Source organism: Schistocerca cancellata, chromosome 4 (genome assembly GCF_023864275.1).
Source record: "Schistocerca cancellata isolate TAMUIC-IGC-003103 chromosome 4, iqSchCanc2.1, whole genome shotgun sequence".
Classification (NCBI taxonomy): Eukaryota; Metazoa; Arthropoda; class Insecta; order Orthoptera; family Acrididae; genus Schistocerca; species Schistocerca cancellata.
The window spans coordinates 335,780,140-335,803,424 of NC_064629.1; the positions used below are offsets into that span (position 1 = coordinate 335,780,140).

The 23,285-nt window shown below is 42.1% G+C and overlaps 1 protein-coding gene across 1 annotated transcript in view; it reads right to left on the reverse strand.

The window, feature by feature from the left end:
- Positions 1-23,285, reverse strand: part of LOC126185060 (uncharacterized) — a 131,595-nt gene that overhangs the window by 91,675 nt on the left and 16,635 nt on the right. The window contains exon 2 of the mRNA XM_049927817.1: positions 15,513-15,582. Within this exon, the coding sequence (XP_049783774.1) occupies positions 15,513-15,582 (70 nt within the window). The remainder of the gene's footprint in view (positions 1-15,512; positions 15,583-23,285) is intronic.

The window sequence follows — 23,285 nt, forward strand, 5'->3', positions numbered from 1 at the left end:
GACTGTTAGGGTTGCAGTTTCTGTTCAATTTCTGTGAAGAGCCCTTGGAAATTATTTAGAAAACGTTTACTGGCTAGCTCCAGCTGCTCTTTTAGAATGTATGGGATGAGCTGAGGGTGAAAATATATATTTGTAGTTCCTCTAAGAGGTCCATTTTCTTGGCTTGCCTTTGTTAGTGATATGCAATATCTGTAAGTTGCGTAGACGTTAAAGACAGCGCATCCATATTCATTCATTTGGGTGGTTATTGCAGATTTATTTAAATTTTATAGTCTAAAGGCATCCATGTGTTCGCCATATCTTATACTGAAGCTTCTTCCGGTCTGTTCAAGATAAAAGCAAGGGCACTTGTCACAAATAATCTTGTAAATTCCTGATTTTTCTATGCCGAGGCTGGTGGTTTTGGTCTGTGGATAATGTTACGTTGCACAGTGTTATTGCAACTTATTTGAACGCCTGTCCTTAGGAAAGGATTGGCAATTTGGTAGAAAACTGTGCTCACCCCAATACACTATAAATGAATAGCTACAGCTAGCCAATAAACATTTTCTAAATAGTTTCCTTGGGCTGTTCACAGGAATCATACATAAGCTGCACCCCTAACAGTCATATACTGCATTGTAAGATACCAGTATACAGTTTTATAAATATAAACTACATCCAACTTTTTAATTTTTTATTTCCTGCAACAAACTCATAAACCGAAACGATAATAAAATATTTGTATATATAAATGTGTTTACATATATGTCTACGTTACAATATGCAATCAGTTAGCTTTAAAATATATCGTCAATAATTTCCACTGAAAGTAAAAAAAAACCACTAAACCAAATTGTTCTATTGTATTTTAATAATAACTCTTACAATGCAAATATGTTTCTGCTATTAACATGTTACATTTTCCACATCCCACTCATCATGTTTGCTCTGTTTATTCCCGTTGTCAGTATTTAATGAATGATAGCTTTGTATCTTTGATTAATGATAATTTTTCATTATAAACAAAAACATCAAGTATATATGACATGTATGATGCTCAACAGTCATTTTAAGAATATTATGAAGTGTGCCAGAGTATTTTATTTACAATATATGTGCTGTGTGGAATTCAACAATATAAACTTCGAGCTAGAAAAGACCCAGAACTCTTCTCTTCAACATGAATGTTTTATCTACCACTTGGAAAAAGTCATACTTATTGCCACCCAACGCCTTCACTTCATAACGTGTGGGCCATATACTGCACACAACTGATGATGAATGTCTACTGCTTAAACGTTTTGCGCCGAAAGAAATCTTATTGCTGCTCGCACTTCGAATTTCACGACATTTTGTTTTACAGTACTCACGTTTTGAGGTAACAACAAGCGAATACACGAAGAACAAGGTTCTTTCTTTCACAGCTGGCCACTTACTGAATTAAAGTACATGCTGATGTGACAATGGTGGCGCTCCGCACACAAATACTATTGCCATACTTCAGTGGTGGCTACTTTCCGAACTGCCCTGGTAACTGCTTTTTGTGAAGATATGATGTTTTCATTGTATAATTTGCTAATTCGCGGTGTACCTTCTGCTGTAAGTTAAATTACAGTAGTATCCATGTGCGTGTTTTGCAAACAATTTTTAAAATATTTAGATGAAATTTATGCTTGATGCAAAGATCTAAGTACAGTCGTCTACTAACTTATTGTTTATTTCACTAGGTCCAATAAACAAGAGAAGTGCATTTCAATAAGTTTTGGAGGCAATTTAAATGCAGAAATATTTACTTTGAAGGTCCATTGAGCTTGCAGATGTGTAGAATCTTACGTATTTCGAAAAGTAATACAATTTTATTTTGCTCGGATTTTCGTAGAAAACTATGCTTATACCTGCATATTATGATAAGCAGTGTGTGTTTAAACAAGCAGTCGTTCTCCAGTTTAAGTGATGTATCATAAAATACACCTTCTTGCTTGCTTCGTTAAATCATGTTTGACTATGTTATGTGTCAGTGTGTGTCTTACATCACATATTTTTATTATATATTGGTGTTATTTAGTAGCTGATTGTACGAAATACAATCTGTAAATAGTTTTGACGGTCATAGTTCCGAACTGGTACACGTTTTAGAGAAGCTTGGCACCATAGTTCTAACAACAACAGTTTGTATCGTACTTAACCTCGACTAGGCCCATTTTTTTTAAATTTGTAATAATTGCCCATCAGTATCATCGATTATATTTTTCTAGTGTACATTATCTTCAACCCCCCCCCCCCCCCTTACCTAAACTGGTAGTAATAAAGTTAGGTGATGAAAGTACACAGCATCAGAATGAACACACTTTACATTTTTAGTTACTGTAACACTTAAATATTTAATTTCAGGATGTTCTATCACGCAGAAGTAACGAAAATTGAAAATTATATTTGCTATTCAATTCCAATGTCGCATTTAAATTTCAGTTTCCGAATGTTACGTTCCGAATCCACTCAAAAGTGTGAATAAAATAACATATTTTTATTCATGTGGCGTTTTGTTCCAGTTTTGTACACTACAGTGAAGGGAATGTTTGCGTAGTACAGGATGGTTAAACTTCCGCCATTTGACAGGACCCTCGTGAGAAACGAGTGATCGTACAGCAATGAGACTTTGTGGAAATATTGGAAAGGACATGCGGAGGGGAAATAATGAATAAACGATTGAAAGCGATACATTTTAGTTTCCACATGAGAGGGTGTCATTTGTTAATGGCCTGCCATTTTTACGTTTCCGTTTACAAACGTTGCTCAATGTCACGACGATCTGCATCCACAACAGCCTGGAACCGCGGTTGAGATACCATTTCACAATTATTCGTAGCATTTGTCTATCGGTGGACCATGCAGTCGTGACACAGCTCGTGCACTGTTTGAACATCCCACATTGTCCCCTTCATTCTCAGCCATACCAACAGTAACTTCTTCAACAACTTGTGATGCTATTGGCCGTCAGCCTCTCCCTGAAGCAACTGCCAGTTCGCCAGTTAATTCAAACTTCTGAACCATGTTCTTGAACTCCATTACGGAAGGAGGGCATCTCCGTATTCCTTTAATGCGTCGTTACTCGCGTGGGGCAACAACACTACTGCTGTTTTCTTGATAAAACAGCTTTTTAAGTGAAGCCCTGCTCACCTTGCCCAGACCTTTGCTGACTGTCTGCAACTGTAATACACAAATGCTTGTGTTTCAACCCTACGTTGCTGTACCAGTGCCGGTGCCTAGAGGCAATTCATGGGACTAACACTACTAACAACGCAAATCCTGCAATGCCCAGACTTAGCATCATTACTATAAAGTTTGGTACCGCTGTGGTAAATGGCTCAGGCAGCGAAAGTTTAATAATAGCAACCTGTACATCAAGAAAGATGTGGAAGAACATTGCTGGTACCAGTGAGCTCTGTGCAGCTTGCATGTTGAACTTCATTTGCGGAAGTGCATTGGGAAAAGATCCTTATACTTCGTATCTTACCAAGTACAAAATAACGGCCACGAAGTGACACTAGAATGCAAAAGAAAATACTTTCCAATTCTGCGCTCGTAAGAGCCTGTTACGCTGCATCTTCCAGACTTTTCGAGAAGAACAAGGTGATATGTTTCAAGACTTCAGAAAGAAAACACAGTGATCTTTCTAGTGTATCTCTTGAGTTCCGAACACTAACAGATCAGAAAATTGATCCTGCATTATCTCACGTATGATTTAGTCACACATTCCTTTACTATGCAGAAAACGTCATGAGTTGCAGTAGAAACTAATAAATTAGGTACTATATCAGCCACACCTTTAAATAGGTGTAATTCGTAAAATCATATGTTGTAAACAATGCAGACTCCTCTTCAACAAACTAACATCTTTTCCTCATACATGTTACTACTAATAACTACACTGGAGTCCAAAATTAAAGTAAAAAACGAAATTTTTGCAAGGTTGCGTTTATTTTGCCATAAAACAGTGTAAACAGGTGCTAGTAATGCAGAAACAATGTAAAGAATACAAAACGTAAACAACTACAACATGCACAACGGCAAACAAAAATGGTCTTCGTTTTTTCCAACTTAACGGATTTGCACACACATTCCGACAACAGATTAATGTGTTCACTATGGGATGTGACCACTCTGGCAGCAACACAGGCCTGAAAACGACGGGACATGCAGTGAATGGTGTCATCAATCTCATGTTGAGGCAATAACGCCCATTCTTCCTGCAGAGCTGCTCGCAAGTCTTGGGGAGCGGTTGGTGGATGCTGATATGATGCAGCCGTCCCTATGGGATTCAGCGAGCGAGCCATGCAACATCTTCCGTTTCCAATAAAGCATCAACCATCCGTGCTCTATGAGGTCCAGCGTTATTGTCCATCGATACAAAGTCTGGGCCCATAGCACCTTACAACAACAGCGCGTGAGGTCCCAAGATCCCGTCACGATACCTGACAGCAGTGAAACCTTACCGACTCACCCGTAAAATTTCATAAAGAACTGTTCGGGAGGCCAGCATAATCCCTACGCACACTTTTAGGGATCCTCCTCGATATTGGTCTCTTTCCACAATGTTTGGGTCACGAAATCGTATTTCACGTTCCCTCCAGAGACGAATCGGTCGAGAATCACCCTCCAGACCAAATCGAGGCATCTATGAGAAGAACATTGGACCACTGTTCGACCGTCTAAAAATGCTTCAAATGGCTCTGAGCACTATGGGACTTAACTTCTGAGGTCATCAGGCCCCTAGAACTTAGAACTACTTAAACCTAACTAACCTAAGGCCATCACACACATCCATGCCCGAGGTAGGATTCGAACCTGCGACCGTAGCGGTCGCGCGGTTCCAGACTGTAGCGCCTAGAACCGCTCGGCCACACAGACCAGCGTTCCACTCTCTAGTTGGCATGTTGACGACTCCGCTCTAGACGTTCCCTTCTGTGAAGACTCGTCAGAGGTACAGATACAACAAGTCTCCGACAATAAAGGCCTCTCTGCCGAAGCCTTCTGTACAGCGTTTGCCTCGATGCGACGCATCCAGTGAATGCTGCGAGGTCAGATGCCAGTTGCCGTGCAGTACTAAGGCGGTCCATTGTACCCTTACTGCCAAATAATGGTTTCTCTTTCTGATGCCACATGTTGTCGGCCCTCCCCTGGTCTTTGGGATACAGTTTCGGTCTTTATAAACTGTCGCCACATCCGAGAAACAACAGAAAGATTCACTTTAAGGCATCGGGCCACATCATTTTGCCGTGCAGTTGCCGTGCAGTACTAAGGCGGTCCATTGTACCCTTACAGCCAAATAATGGTTTCTCTTTCTGATGCCACATGTTGTCGGCCCTCCCCTGGTCTTTGGGATACAGTTTCGGTCTTTATAAACTGTCGCCACATCCGAGAAACAACAGAAAGATTCACTTTAAGGCATCGGGCCACATCATTTTGCCGTGCAGTTGCCGTGCAGTACTAAGGCGGTCCATTGTACCCTTACAGCCAAATAATGGTTTCTCTTTCTGATGCCACATGTTGTCGGCCCTCCCCTGGTCTTTGGGATACAGTTTCGGTCTTTATAAACTGTCGCCACATCCGAGAAACAACAGAAAGATTCACTTTAAGGCATCGGGCCACATCATTTTGCCGTGCAGTTGCCGTGCAGTACTAAGGCGGTCCATTGTACCCTTACAGCCAAATAATGGTTTCTCTTTCTGATGCCACATGTTGTCGGCCCTCCCCTGGTCTTTGGGATACAGTTTCGGTCTTTATAAACTGTCGCCACATCCGAGAAACAACAGAAAGATTCACTTTAAGGCATCGGGCCACATCATTTTGCGACTGTCCTGCTTCCATTCTTTTTACGCCTCTCCACTCCAGAGTCTGGGAGGCTTCTCTGTGCCATAATGCACCGTGTGTGATTGTGTACACAGCGATTGTAGATGTGAAACTACACGACAAATACTACCCCGTTTGATGGGTGCCCTGACGGCACCTCTGGCGTGGTTGTCCGTTGATCGGAATGCCATCTTCCGATCGTACGAACACCTGTTGACAGTTTGTACGATTATATCGCGAATCACATAAAAGAAGGGGAAATAGCGGTTTGTTGCTTTAATTTTGGACACCAGTGTATGTCATATGAACAAAATGGCTATTACATCTCTATGTTAAGCATACTACATTTTTACGTATTTTGCATCTGAATTCCGCATTGCCTGCTAGCATTCATATAACTAGTCAGTCATAGAGACATGTACTTCAAATGCAACAATATACTTCCCTCAACAGAGCTTAAATAACAATTTTTAAGAAGTACTATCTGCATTTATGGGTGCTCTATACGTAGTCTATTTTATACAGTTACTTGTACAGAGTGACAGATTCCGGAAATGTTGGAATTGATTGTCAGCTTCCTGCAGGGTATAGGATACAAAGCACACGAATTATTTTTAGAGCACTAAGTTTCCTTTTACCATGTGCAGGAACGAAACCACAAGGGAGATTGTAAAATTCGTAGCATATGTAAAGGAAACAATTATTCTGCTTATGTACATCTCTTCTAATGAAGTACTGCAATATCCTTCCGATCTGTCAACTGTCTATTTGTTAGAAATGGAGTCGCTGACACAAGGTTTTTAATCTAAAGAATTGTACAAAAGAACTGTACAGAAAGACGTGCACTATTAAACTGGTTTCATTTTCAATGCACTTTCAACAGATCTGAAAAAGTGGTCAAATCCTAGCTGGAAGATTTCCTTGTGACACACTCCTATTCTGTAAAAGAGTTTCTAGCAGTAATAGATGACTTTTCTTTGTAATGTGTTATTCATCTGTATACTCTGCTTCCTCCGTGTTTTGTTAATTCTTTAATTATCTGTTTAGAAATTTTCTAATCAGCAATCTGTTAACTGTTTACTGATTTATTACAAGACGAAGGAGCTTTAGCTCACATGGTTCCACGAAACCAAATGAATAAATAAATAAATAAATAGCTAAATTATTCATAACCCGTACGGACCGATCGAAATTTTTGCCCAACTACAACATGGCGGACGATGTAAAGCAGATAAATCGGATGGTATGCGGAGTTCTATGCCCAGAGATGAAATTTATGTATCCAGATAATACAGATATCACTAGGTGCTACTGATTTTTTTTCTTTGCTTTATTGTGCCTGTTTACAAGTGGTTGTAAAGGAGTATCTTTTACAAAAATTGTGTGTGGACTATAATCTGCAGCTTGCCTTGTTCTATTAAAGCGCTTAGAAGGGTTAGGAAGTTTCGTGCTTTGATGTCATAAAGACTACTTGCAATCTAATCCAATAACCATGAATGACTTTCATTTCAAGCAAGAAAACTGCCTCGAAGAGGAAAACTGGTTATGGTATATCACTTGATGAGCGTGGCTCAGATGCTCAAGTTACTAGTTGTTTTAGGCTTCTTGATCTGAAAATATTATCCAGTGTTATATTATCTGTCTATGTAAGTGTTGCCTGTGGTACAAGAACTTTCAAGTTATATGACGGAGAAGACAGAATTGGAATAGTGTGTAACTTGCATGTCATTTGCGATTGCTGACATTCACAGACAGCTTTTAGAACTTCAGCACCAAGTAACTGGAGATATGAAGCATATATGGGATTACTATGCGTACGAGATGTTTAGGTGTAAGCAGAGAAGGTTCAGACTTTTTGTGACACTATTAATATGTCATAGCTTCAGCACCAAGTAACCTGAGATATGAAGCATACATGCGTTACTATGTGGTATGAGATGTTTAGATGTAGACTGAGAAGGTTCAGACTGTTTTCTGAGACTACGAATATGCGACAACCCAATGCTAGGTAAACCGATGGAAATAAAGAATTTCTACATGCTCTTCAGAAGAATGCGGGAAAAAACTTGAAATCGTCAGTACAGGAACCTGAAGAGGTTTTGTGTAATGTTTATCAAAAAGTCCAGTCCTAGAATCGTATGGTACCCCTCACCAACATGTGGCACCACTTCCATATGCTACTAAAAATTCTTAGTTCCAACTCTAAAACTGAACAGGATTGTCCACAATGACGTCACATCATTGTCCCCTACACTTTGTAAACTATATTGAGGAGACCTCATCCTCTTTCTGCCCACAAGATCGAGACTGAAGACCAAACATGAGTACTTGTATCCACCAAAATTTTATGTTGCATACCGTTTACTGAGCCAGCAAGCAGCATTCCATCTCCACATACATTTATACAGTATTCTGTTCTACTGGAAATGCCATCCAATGGATCAGGCATCCCCATTCCCATTTTAAGGAATATTTACTTGGATGTTATTTATCCCGTTTTTTACTCTGGTAATCGCGCGCCTTGCGTCGCATCTCTCCGCACTCATAACATTCTAGCTGGTGGATTTGCTTTCAGATGTGACCCATTTGCCCACACCTATAACACTTTGCCTTGGAGGAGAAAACACTACAGTCACTCTGTCTTCAAGTTGCATATGGTGATCCTAATAAAGCACACAAATCATTTCGGTTCTCCACCCTGACTCTTCTTGACATGTTAACAGCAATACCTCTCCCACATACATCTAAAGCCTTCTTCGCCTCACACTGGATGATTTTGTCAGTCTCTGTGTTCTGCATTAGTTCATAAGTTTGTGCATTGATCTGCCTAATCCTGTCCGAGGAGGACTCCGCCAATTCATCATTTTTCTGTTGCAGACTACTGAGTTTCTCCTTAATAAGCCACACACTGTTTTGTTTACGACAGCCCTGGACATGTGCCTTAGTCAGTTCATTAAATGTTTGCACTTAACTCAGTGTCTCATGATACATAATGTACGTCTTTGTGTCACTCGCTATACATAGTCTAGCCATAAATAGGTAAGTTTCATCTGCCCAATTTCTCAAATTAGCTGCAGCCTTCATATCACTAATGAATAATAGGCCCATCTCAGTTGTTTTCGGCCGAGCAGTTCTAGGCACTACAGTCTGGAACAGCGCGACCGCTACGGTCGCAGGTTCGAATCCTGCCTCGGGCATGGATGTGTGTGATGTCCTTAGGTTAGTTAGGTTTAAGTAGTTCTAAGTTCTAGGGGACTGATGACCTCAGAAGTTAAGTCCCATGGTGCTCAGAGCCATTTGAACCATTCACTAGTTTTCCCTGACAAAGAAGTGGGTCTCTACTGCCTCGCCTGCTGTCACTCAACCACCTTCCTGCTCGTGACATTGTTCTGCTATCCCTTTCATTTTAACTATGGAGTACCGCTTTTAGCATGCTATTTGTTTAAAATCTGATGTGAATGGTGAGTAGTGCCTCTAACTCAATTATCTTTCCGCTATGACTTGTTAAAAGTAATGTACCAGCTGAAGATCCGCCTTCAGTTGACCCCAAACCGGTTGTGACTTCTACTAAAAAATATTTTACAGCCAGTGGGATCATTTGATTCAATACTTGCTTCACAGTTATTACTAAAGATCAGGATGAATCAGCGTTCTGTTCTTGTTCACTCTGTTACCACAATATCTGCAGCATTCCGCAAATTTGGACCACAAACGCCGCTGTCTGTATATGCCTATCCTTCCCAGTGACCTCGCTTTCATCACGTCTGCTAGTGGGACGCACAGTCCTATGGGTAACGTCTTTACTCCATTCTGACGTCCATACTCTTTCACACAAGACGATTTCACGAGAACTACATCATTCTACCAAGAAATGCCATTAAATTTTCCGAACATTTCTGTTGCACATTCGTATGGGAGCTCTATCAATGAGCTAAAATCCTACTAGTGGGTGTCTGAATTCAATGCCTGTTGTCAAGCATTCTTAATAAGGGCCCTAGACACTTGGAAAATACTTTAGAATTGTTGGTAATAGCGCCTTGTGTACTATTTCTTTATGGATACATTTGATTTTTGCAGAACACTCCCACTCACCTTCCCAGTTGCTTGAGAACTGAATCAATACTCCCCAACAGATGTCGTTAGCATCTTGTAGGCGATGTCGTTTACAGATGCATTGAATTTTCCCATAACACATGTACTTGCCTTCCATAGTACTGATTTTAGTTGGTTGTTCTGTTGAATAGTATTGTTCCTAAATATCTGTACGATGTTCACTGCTAATCTTGTAATTAGATACTATCAGGTTCTTCCTGTACGTTATAACCAATGCCATACATTTAAAATTGGCATATTTCATTACAATCAGAGGAAATTTTGACCTCAGTCTTCCACGTTTCTTACAATCGTTCAACAATGATACTTTGCTCTGCACAACAGCAACATCACCAGTCGTATAGAGCTGCTGACGCTATCTGTTAAATCGTTTGTATATAGCGGGATGTGTGGCATTTGCATTCCAGTACAAGGCATTGTGTTCTATTAGTTAAATATTCTTCGACTAAAGACTTAAAATGTTCCAAATACGCTGGCTGTAGAATGCCTGAAACTCAATCCACATGTTGCACACAAAACGACAAAAGCAATTGGGTGTTTCATGACGACACCATATGTCTTTTTCCGCCTTATGTAAGGTTTATACGCGTTTGATTCCATTCTACTGACACGTATGACAACCGTTCTCACATTTATGTTGGTAATATATGACAACAGTTAGCTGCTAACGAGTGGCCATGTACTTCCAAAGACAAATGAAGTCTCCGTCAACCGTTTTCTCCAGAAGGAAGAGGGACTTTGTCTTTCGACAACTCTCATCACTGGTCGCTATGGTGTTCTGACCTTGCAGTCACCACTAGCTCGAATGACTCTACGTTAGCGTGATGCAGTAATCGTTTCGGATCTGAAAAATGGGCCAATGATTCCTTTGGAAGAAATGGCGGCTCAGACCAGTACTTTTTGAGGATGCAGGGACGATGGGACTGCAACATGGGGCTTTTCGGTTCCCCATATGCGCCAGTTCTGTTTATTGACGAAGCCGTCCAGGTAAAAATAAGCTTCGTCAGTAAACCAAATGCTGCCCACATGCATATCGCCGTCATCAATCCTGTGCACTATATCGTTCGCGAATGTCTCTCGTGCAGCAATGGTAGCGGCGCTGAGGGGTTGCCGCGTTTGAATTTTGTATGGATAGAGGTGTAAACTCTGGCGCATGAGACGATACGTGGACGTTGGCGTCATTTGGACCGCAGCTGCAACACGGCGAACGGAAACCCGAGGCCGCTGTTGGATCACCTGCTGCACTAGCTGCGCATTGCCCTCTGTGGTTGCCGTACGCGGTCGCCCTACCTTTCCAGCACGTTCATCCGTCACGTTCCCAGTCCGTTGAAATTTTTCAAACATATCCTTTATTGTATCGCTTTTCGGTCCTATGGTTACATTAAACCTCCGTTGAAAATTTCGCCTTGTTGCAATAACACTGTGTTCTAGGCGGTGGAATTCCAACACCAGAAAAATCCTCTGTTCTAAGGAATAAACCATGTTGTCTACAGCACACTTGCACGTTGTGAACAGCACACGCTTACAGCAGAAAGACGACGTACAGAATGGCGCACCCACAGACTGCGTTGTCTTCTATATCTTTCACATCACTTGCAGCGCCATCTGTTGTTGAAAATTGTAACTACTGTAATTTCGAAAGTTTGTCCGCCTGAAAATGTACTGTTGTCCCAAGCATATTGCAACAAACGATGTATTTCTATCGCTGCCCGTTTAGTTTTTATTGCCGTTTCAAATATACCGGTCATTTTTGAAACACCCTGTATATTTGACAGTTAACTAACTGCATATCTCCTGCGATGCTGCCGAACGGATAGAATGGATGTACTGCACCATCAATTATCTGCAATCGCAACCCATTCCCTGGATCCTCCCAAAAAAAATTACTCTTATGTCTTCCTTTAACTGATGAGAATTGGAGACACATTGCTCACCGCTGCTGCACCAATCCTCTGCTCGCAGAGCGTTCACCGTCACTGGATCAGCGTGCCTCTTACCCGCCTCTCAGCCGCCACCAGATGGTGCCGACTCCTCTGCCTAGTAGAGCTGACTGTTTTTTTTACTTCGAAATGACGTACACAACTAGGCTGAACCACTACTGTAGTACCATATAATTCTTTCTCCGTAACCTGTATTTTCAACGTTTTTGACGATCGTGATTCCTCTTGTCACTTGTTTAACTCTCAAATGTGGTGGATGCATGCCTAGTGCATATAACTTCACATATTATTTTGACGGAATTGTGAGCTGCCTTTTGACAAAAGCGGTCCGCTTAATAGACACTATCCCTCCAACACAATAATTTCTTGGCTGTGAATTTTAAAAGCGTAGAACGTGAACCTTTCGGCTCCTGAGCCAGTACACATGTCCATGTACCAGAGAACAAATGTGTGTCTCTTATTTCTGAATTTCCCTCCAGCACACGCGAAATAAAACTGTGTTGCAGGGCTTACGTGTGCGGCATTGCACAACTGAGATCATTTTAACCTGTGACAGCTTTTACTTTTCCAACGTTTTAAATATGAACTAAAACATAAGTGTGCTTCTTGAATTTTCAAAATTTCCCACCATTTTAACTCAGTCATATGGGCAGTTATGTCAGAGAGGTTGTGGGAGAGGGGTCGGTGCTTGCAGTGTTATCATAAACAAAGTACTAGTGGTGGCAATTAGAACTACCATCTTGGATTTAGAATTTTCCACAATTCTTAGGATGAGTAGGCTCTTTGCTTCTAAACTTGAGACTCAATGTCCATCGCTCTATGGCTACACAAGGGCAACTGAGGCATCATGTGAGGATGATGGCAAGTGGCATGAAAGACGCCCTCCCGATGCAACAAATGTTTAAATAAAGACGCAGCTATTTCTATCCCACCCAACTACACACAACAGTAGCTGTTTAAACAACACAGCGTTTTAACGATAGTGTGACTCACGTGGCGTAAATTGTTTAAACTCCCTAGCTGTGTCAGTGGGCTTCACAGTTTCAAACTTAGAGTGAGTTCATTTTTTAATCTCCCACATTTAGCACTTAGAACAGAATTTTAAACTTAGAACACATGAAATCTGACAACCATGCAGGCTGCACCCATACCACATCTTAGATTCTATACATAGCTTCTATGATTCGCAATCAGGAAGACTACACCCATATGCCCTGGTCCACCATCTTGGATTGTGACATCATAGTACTGGGGAAAATCCAATAGCACAAACAGCCTATTACTGTCACTTTGGATTTTATACTTAGGGCAATTTAGCTGGATCTGCCACCTTGGACTTTTAATTTCCCGCTGTTTTACACTTACTACAACAGGGCTAATTTGAATTTCCTGACATTTTTTGAATTTCCCACCATTTTACACAGCAGATGATTGGCCTATGGTGACATACAAGTGGAGGTAGAAATCTGGCAACATTGCATGACATCGTCGGAAAGCAGGCAACAATAAAGACTGCACTCGTACTGGCAAAGCCATCCTACTACCATGCACGCATCCTTTTCTTTCATTGTAAAGTTTTCATTATGAGAGCAAAGAGGGAAACACGCCGCAGCAAGGAGAATCTAGCGTGGAAGGAGCATCTTGCACATCGCTATACGACAGGAGAGGTCGCAGACGGTTCAGCTGGTACTGGCACCAACTCACAAGCGAAAGGGTTCATAAAAACCAACTTACCGATTGATTTTACATTTGCATCTATTTATTAGAATATAGCTATACGTTATATTTGTTCCATTTAACGTATAATTAGCTTATGACATATTAGTTTTATTTCTGTGAATGCGCATGTATATGCCCATATTTTAGTATTAGATATACTATGATTGTTATAATCTTCCAGTCGAAACAACTGACGGGAGGAAGCCGTTTTTCTTTTTATTCTTACGTTGTACTACGTTACATTAAATTTAAATGGCTCTCCTCTTCCTGCCCCCTCAATGTCAATGGTTCAATGTAACATTATTAATGTTTTGCCTCAATATTATCCTGCTGCTGTCCCTGTGTCCACAATAATACTACATTTAAGAATATGGGGCTCTTTCACAAATGTAGCAGACTAAATGGTTACTTATACGACCTGTGTTGGTAATTTCCAGGCGGTAGCTTTGTAATTTAAAGTATTAAATCTGATATTTAAATCATATCAATTGTCTGTAGATCTCAGAGAGAGATTGTTAAATGCACATATTTGTGAAATGAGATCACCAAGCTATTGCAGATTCTCATGCCTTTAATTTAACACGCAAAGAAGTTATATTGATGTTTTTATTTGTATGTGGAGACTTCAAATGGTTATTATGAGAGGCCAAGAAACTTTTATTGGATTTTACACTATCCTTCAAATTGACACAAATAAATGACACTATATTTCAGCAAAGTCACCAAGTATTTGTATACGACGGTCGGAACGTTCTATCAATCCTTCAATTCCTCGACGATATTACTCTGCTCCTCGTTGACGGAGCTATTTCAGAACTGCTGTGCAAACATCCTCATCGTTCAATAATGGTTCAAATGGCTCTGAGCACTATGGGACTTAACTGTTCAGGTCATCAGTCCCCTAGAACCTAGAACTACTTAAACCTAGTGAACCTAAGGACATCACACACATCCATGCCCGAGGCAGGATTCGAACCTGCGGCCGTAGCAGTCGCGCGGTTCCAGACTGTAGTGCCTAGAACCGCTCGGCCACTTCGGTCGGCATCCTCATCGTTGGAAAATCTCTTTCCCTCAGATGTTCTTTCACCTTGCCAAAAGATGGAAATCGTATGTTGTAAGATCAACACTATCCGATCAGCATCATCCTCGTCTGTGCGGCCTTCGTAAAATTGTTGGCATCGTTTCACTACGACTGGACGTGACATTGCATTTGGTCCTAACACCACCAGAATTTCACATTAATCTGTGTGCAGTCTATACTCTTTGCTCACAATAATCGCAGTGTCCCATGTATTTAATGTTTGGGGTACCTCCCCAGCTGAAGCGCCATTTCCATTTTTTTCCATAAACTGAAATTAGTTCGTATTTTGTTGAAGGTTTATAGCTTAATAAGAGCACCTAAAGCTTGGCTTGAGAAAAACCTACCATAGAAGTGATAAATGCACAGCAATAATTTGTTACATGCGAATGAGAGGATTTTTAATCTCACTTATGATATATTGAGATTTTACTGGTTTGTATGAAAACACATATCTGTGGGAGAATGAGGTTTTATAGGTTTAGATTAAAGCATATGATTAGTAACTGGAATCAATGCTTGCTTCTCAATGTTACGTGGCACTGAAAGAAGTACTAAAAAGCACATGTCATCAACGGAGTTTAGTAGATTGAACTGAAATTTGGATGTGCCTGATCACACTACAACATGAAGAACTTCATGAGACAGTGAACTATTAAAGTGCCACACAAATTGTACTCTGCTGCCTAGTACAATGGCTGCTATAATTTCCCACTTATCTCCTGAATTAATGCACGGTGTTTGCACTTTTCATTGGTACAGTTTAATAATCTACAAATAAGATTTGCAACATAAATGGGTTCTAAACACAAAAGTAATGAATTACTTACTTAAGAATTAGGAGCTGAATTGCAAACACCAGTTCCGATAGTCTTATCCGATTGTGCCGATTCTCGAAACCTGAAATAAAAATGGTCACTGTTAGTTTTCTGTAAAAGTTTCTGAAGAGTAATTGAGTTATTCTATTAGCCAGTCAACTAGCAAAAGAGTCCTAAGCCATATCATTCACTCATTAATATATCCAGATATTAGCATTTCATTCATAAAGCATGACGCAGTTTACTTGTAAATGCTGTATTTGGTTGGTAACATTGGTTGCAGTGGACAATTTGCTCACAGACTGGTGAGCTACCACTCTCCACCTTGTTAGTTCCATAAGGTTAGTACCTGGGCAGACTTGTCTGCAAAAGATGGAGGTGTCTAACTGTTTGACTTTCCTAAACACCCTTCGGTATCCAACACATCAGTTGTTGCATCGCTGTAAAGTAAGACATTCAGAAAAAATTCAATTTCACTGTTACACCAGATAAAGACAATTATTCCGCAACTCTAGCGGTTTTGTATAGTCAAACGATTGTACCGATTGGTCATTAGAAAACTTGCAAGGAACTTACGTTATGTGGGCTGTATGCAAATCAGGAGGAATGTAATTCTAGTCGCTCGGATACTTTTGAGCGTGATAGAACATTCTTTCCTTTTCGTGTTTAAAGACTTCATTAGTTTGGTCCTCATCATTATAGCAATCTTTGTAGCATTCTTTCGAGCTACTGTGGAGATCACATGTTCCCTCACCAGCGTAGCTGCGCCGCCAAAAGAAGCTGCGTAACACTATTTTCCTTTGTGTCTCTGTTCTTTCAAAATACTGCCTTGCATCCGATCTCTGTTTTGATATGTCTAAAATAAATATTTATTTTCTGATTACGAATTTAATAATACTGTCAGATAAAGCACTCACGCCAGAGGAATCCGAGATTCTACATAAACTTCAATTCACCTGCTTCTTTGGCATGTCTATGAGAACTTCATGTGGTCCATTAAAGGTATCTGGTGTGAGGTTTTTGTTCAGATGGAAGATTAAGGAGCTTTTGACACGGATTCTACACTTCTGGTGTTTTTTTTATCTCAAGATGGTCTGAAATACATAAACTGGTTGTAAAATAAAAGCAGTTAAATCAGAAGCGGCCAGTGTACCTGTACATTATGAGTTCACACAGTTGCTAAAAAGAATTTCTAGCAGATACAAGCACTGGCGACTTCTCTCATTTCATCCACATGGGTCCTCTGCCCAATAATTTGGAACTGTAGGATGGAGACATTTTATCAGCGAGGTTTCTTTATGCCACTCACTTTGCTGTTTAGCTTATTATCGACAGTAAAAGAAAGGCAGAGATATTTTACGTTTCTCTCAGGCAGATTTCCAATTCAGTGTCTCTGGTAAACGTATCCTCCCTCGATTTCCTCTGTACAGATAAAGCTTCCTGTCGTTTGTAATGTATTTATGATCTCAGTTTTCTTTGTTGGAATGTTTTGAAGGAATCCATCCACGCAAGTGCACTTGCTAGTGCGTGTATTCCTGTTAAAGTTATTTTCTTATGCTGGATGGAAACGTCGACTTCTTAATTGGATTTTTACTTACTGATGCTGCTGCTGATCGGTTGACTGCTTAGTGACAGTCTCTCTCCGACCCCTGAGCTTTGCGTACTGCGGGCATATGGATACCAGGGGATGGGCGTGCGGCTGCCGGCATAGCTGATACATATGCGGATCTCTCCTCATTGGCGCTCGCAAGATGTTGCGATGTCCCTGCCGGAGGGGGGGTAGCGTGTCCGCCACTCCTGGCAATCGGCAGACTCGTCACCGCGAGTTTATGTGATCGGCTGGATTTCTTTCTCCTGATATATTTAGTGGATATGTTACAGTGGAGGAGGGAGCTTGTGTTCTCAAATGTTGGTGCACACAACACCTCAGATATATTTCGTGCTACTATGTATTTGTGGCAGAAATTTCATTACTTGTTTTCCATACTGTTTGTGTTTGATACACAAACGTTAAAAAATGTTTTAATACAATGAAGGATAATTGTGTGATGTTGGCGAGTGTTTTAATCGATCTATTTGACTCCTGTAATCTGTTAAACAATTAATTTGATAGGGGATATCGAAACTGCGTCAGCTCTTCCTTTAACCCAGCAACCAGTTGATACTTGGGTTTAAAATAAAAGCAGCTGAAAGACAAACATGCATTTTATACATTACTTGAAGCCTGTTGATAGTCACCTTCCAAAAATTTTTAAAGATTTTTTTACCTGGTGAGAGAATACGTAGAGGAAATATAATCTATTCCATACTGTTACATGATTTTCAGCACAAGTAACGATACTTCAGCGATGTGAAAACGCAGGTTACCCGTGATTTTTCCTGTCTTCGAAAATAACTTGTATACAGGGCGTTACAAAAAGGTACGGCCAAACTTTCAGGAAACATTCCTCACACATAAAGAAAGAAAATATGTTATGTGGACATGTGTCCGGAAACGCTTACTTTCCATGTTAGAGCTCATTTTATTACATCTCTTCAAATCACATTAATCATGGAATGGAAACACACAGCAACAGAACGTACCAGCGTGACTTCAAACACTTTGTTACAGGAAATGTTCAAAATGTCCTCCGTTAGCGAGGATACATGCATCCACCCTCCGTCGCATGGAATCCCTGATGCGCTGATGCAGCCCTGGAGAATGGCGTATTGTATCACAGCCGTCCGTCCGCAGCTCGTTGTCGTGCAGTAGCGTTCTCGCTTCCCGCGCCCGGGTTCCCGGGTTCGATTCCCGGCGGGGTCAGGGATTTTCTCTGCCTCGTCATGACTGGGTGTTGTGTGATGTCCTTAGGTTAGTTAGGTTTAAGTAGTTCTAAGTTCTAGGGGACTGATGACCATAGATGTTAAGTCCCATAGTGCTCAGAGCCAAGGATTTTATCACAGCCGTCCACAATACGAGCACGAAGAGTCTCTACATTTGGTACCGGGGTTGCGTAGACAAGAGCTTTCAAATGTCCCCATAAATGAAAGTTAAGAGGGTTGAGGTCAGGAGAGCGTGGAGGCCATGGAATTGGTCCGCCTCTACCAATCCATCGGTCACCGAATCTGTTGTTGAGAAGCGTACGAACACTTCGACTGAAATTAGCAGGAGCTCCATCCTATATGAACCACATGTTGTGTCGTACTTGTAAAGGCACATGTTCTAGCAGCACAGGTAGAGTATCCCGTATGAAATCATGATAACGTGTTCCATTGAGCGTAGGTGGAAGAACATGGGGCCCAATCAAGACATCACCAGCAATGCCTGCCCAAACGTTCACAGAGAATCTGTGTTGATGACGTGATTGCACAAGTGCACCGAAGTCAACATTACCTTCCTTCAATTGGGCCAACTGGCGGTGAATCGAGGAAGTACAGTACATACTGACGAAACTAAAATGAGCTCTAACATGGAAATTAAGCGTTTCCAGACACATGTCCACATAACATTTTTTCTTTATTTGTGTGTGAGGAATGTTTCCTGAAAGTTTGGCAGTACCTTTTTGTAACTCCTGTATAAGGGAGAAATTTACATTTAGCATGAGAAATTCGAGGTGTATGGTAAGCAACATCGCTGTCTCGGATTGGATGAAATGGATTTTTTTTAAAAAAAGGGATCTATGTTGGGGTGGAATCGGTTAGAACTACTGTATGCATCCAAGCTTCAGCTGTCTGATCCACAGTGTGCCGCGGCGGGAGTGATCACGAGGAGTTGGAGACCGGAAGTCACGGATTAGCTCAGCCTGTGACGGGCGGTTAGAATGCGCCAACCTGTATGCTCCTGTCCGCAGTAGCGGGGGCTAGAGAAGTGACTGGTGTTCTGCGCGAGCGGCAACAGAAGCAGATGTGTGTGTTGTGTGAGAAGGTTCAAAATGATGGTTTTTTGCGTAACTTGGTCGGTTGACTGCTTAGTGACAGTCTGCCTCCGACCTCTGAGCATTCGGTGTGGCAGGCATGTGGATGCTAGCGGATGGGTGTGCAGCTGCCACCATAGCCGATGTGTGCGCCGGTCTTGTGGTGTCACCGCCAGACACCACACTTGCTAGGTGGTAGCTTTTAAATCGGCCGCGGTCCGCTAGTATACGACGGACCAGCGTGTCGCCACTGTCAGTGATGGCAGACAGAGTGCCGCCACACGGCAGGTCTAGAGAGACGTACTAGCACTCGCCCCCAGTTGTACAGCCGACGTTGCTAGCCATGGTTCACTGACAATTACGCTCTCATTTGCCGAGACGATAGTTAGCATAGCCTTCAGCTACATTTGCTACGACCTAGCAAGGCGCCGTATTCAAGTGATATTGAGATTCTATTAATGTATCATCAAGAGCGATGTTCTACAAATGTGGATTAAAGTTAAGTATTCCAGAAGCTACGTACTTTTCTTTATAGCATTCATTACGTATCCTGTTTCAGACCTCACGCCAGCCTGCGTGAGTTTTAGCGCGTGCCTTTCGGCTTCCTCTCATTGTGTCTAGGCTGTCTTGTCTAGACACAACATATTTGGCGACGAGTCTCAAAAAGGGTCTTCTTCTTCTTCTTTCTACTTGCTTACTTTACTTGTGTAATGGCTTCGCCACAATCTCCAGATGTACTGTCCGAATTTTATCGCTTGCAGAATCAGCAGACGCAGGCCTTATTGGATGCCCTTGGACAGCTCGTCCAGGGTCAACGTGCACTGCAAAACGATGTGGCCGCCGCCGCTCCACCGCTACATCAGCCACAACATGCTGTTGCACCACCTTTTCGTCCCTTCAAGGCGGAAATGGAAAGCTGGACGGAGTGGTCACGCCAATTTGGATTTCATCTCGCCGCCCTCAGAATTCAAGGTAACGAGCGGCAGCCTCACTTATTATCGTGTGTCGGCGTCCAGACGTACCGTGTGATAGTGAAATTGTTTCCCCGACGCGACGTAGCACCTCTGTCCTACGAAGAAATTTTGTCTGCATTGAACGCCTATTTCAAAGAATCAGTTAATATAGTTGCAAAAAGGTATACGTTCTTTCGTACGAAACGTACGGCCGGTCAGACTAATAGGGAGTGAGTTGCCACTTTGCAAGGCCTTACAAGGGATTGTGCTTTTGAGTGTGACTGTGGACTCCCTTATTCAGATACTATGGTACGTGATGCAATTGCACAGAACGTGTCTGATGTTCGTAACCGGGAACAGATTTTGAAACTAGTCAATCCCTCCCTTCAGCAAGTGATAGACATATTGGATCGGCAAGACACACTTGACTTTGCTCAGGAATCATTTGAAACTTCGCCAGCCGTGTGTCACATTAACCGGCCCGCCGGGCGAGCTGCACGGAAATGCAGTGAAATCATGCCCGCGGTGTGCTACTAGACATTCGCGTGAGAATTGCCCGTCACGCCAAGCTATTTGCTTTTTCTGTAATAAGAAAGGTCATGTTCAAAGTGTTTGCCAGAAAAAGCTCCAATCGGACACTCATAACCATTCCAAGCCCTTTGCTTCGCGCTGAAATCGAACCAAGAATACTCAGGCTCGTGAACCTTCGCCCATGGAAATTCATGTAGTTAATTCCACTCCGCCCAGTGCCACTCTCTCTAACAGTGACTGTGTTCGTCCCACAAAAAGTGTGCGTCGACGTCGACGGAAATCCCGTCACGTCGCAAGTGATTCTGTACCAGTGTCTGTTCACGTTGCACAAAACAGTCGCTCTTGTCGTCAGCAGGACAATAAACTTTTTGTAGACTTGGAAATTAATGGCAACGTGATACCATTCCAGCTCGATACCGGAGCTGCAGTTTCTCTGATCAATAAAGACATGTACAAACGTCTGGGCAAACCTCCGTTGCGTGCCGCAAATGTTAAGTTACATAGTTATTCCGGACAGCATATCCCCGTGTTAGGACAGTGCAGCCTTCTTGCAACATACAAGGGACAAACAAAACTTGTGTCATTTTACGTCCTTCGTTCTTCTTCTGCAGTGAACTTGTTTGGTTTAGATTTATTTCAGTTGTTTAACTTGTCTATAGTCAATCAGGTCCTATCAGAGAACCAGACTGTGCCTTCAGCCAGTGTTTCTCGTCTATGTGAAGAATTTGCAGACTTTTTGCACCGGGCCTTGGTTGCGCTAAGAACTATGAAGCACATTTGGAACTGAAAGTAAACGCGCAACCGAAATTTTTCAGAGCGCGCAATGTTCCCTTCGCATTGCGTGATGAGGTCGTAAGAACATTAAATGATTTAGAATCACAAGGTGTAATTGAACGTGTGCAGGCTTCTCTCTGGGCATCACCCTTAGTAATTTTGCAAAAACCTTCCGGAAAATTGAGACTTTGTGTAGACTTCAAGGCAACAGTGAATCCACAACTTGTGACTGCAACTTTTCCCTTGCCCCGCCCGGAAGATCTTTTTGACAAACTGTGCCCGGGTAAATATTTTTCGAAGTTGGACCTAGCAGATGCGTACTTGCAAATACCGGTGGACGAAGAATCCCAGCGCGTATTGGTAGTTAACACGCATCTTGGTTTGTACCGATTCAAACGACTGCCATTCGGGTGTGCATCCGCCCCTGCATTGTTTCAGCAATATTTACAAACTGTTTGTGCGTCGGTCCCTACTGCAGCAAACTATCTGGACGATATTGTGATCTCCGGAAAGACGGCAGACGAACATTTAGCCAATCTCCGAACATTATTTCAGGTCTTGCGACAAAATGGTCTTCGCTTGCGGAAGGACAAATGTGTGTTTTTTGCTCGTGATTTGCCATATCTGGGACATGTACTCAATGCCCAAGTCATACATCCCAGTCCAGAGCACCTCCGTGCCATACGAGACTTGCCTTCGCCGCAGAATTTGAAGCAGCTACAGAGTGTGCTGGGAAAAATTAATTATTACAATAACTATATCCCCTATGCCTCTTCCATTTCAGCTCCGCTTCATCGCTTACGCCGTAAAGGTGTTCCGTTCGTCTGGTCGACGGAATGCGAACGCGCCTTTCGCCAGTTGAAATCGGCGTTGCTTTCTAATACTTGCCTTACGCCATTCGATCCCCAGAAACCCCTTTTGTTGATGGTAGATGCATCGGATTTCGGGATCGGAGCTGTGCTTGCGCACAAAGATGGTTCGCATGATCGCCCTATTGCCTTTGCGTCCAAATTGCTCACAAGAAATTATTCACAGATAGAGAAAGAAGCTTTGGCTCTCGTGTTTGGTGTTACAAAGTTTCATGATTTCTTGTATGGTCGTCACTTTACCATCATCACAGACCACAAACCTTTGACATCGCTTTTTCATCCGACCAAGCCTGTACCTCCACGTACAGCGCAGAAATTCATTCGCTGGTCTATTTTCCTCTCGCAGTACCGCTACGATATCTTGTATCGGTCCACTGCTAAGCACGGAAACGCCAATGCGTTGTCCCGTTTGCCTGTTGCTGAGGATAGAGCATTCGATTCTTCCGAACTTGCTTACATGTTCATTGATTCGGAAACCGATGACGTGGTCGAATCGTTTCCGATTAATTTTCGTCGTGTAGCTGCAGCCACAGCTGCTGACCCTGTCCTTGCTTCCGTTTTGCGTTTTGTTGCTACTCAATGGCCCTTGTCCAAGTCACGGATCGAGGATCCGTTGGTTCGCCGATTTTTTGCTCACAAGGAGAGACTTTTTGTACGACGTGGTGTTTTGTTGTTGCGTTCTGATAATGATCAGTCCAGGGTCGTGGTCCCACGTTCGTTACAGTCCTCTGTCTTGCAGCTTCTCCATCAAGGACATTGGGGTAT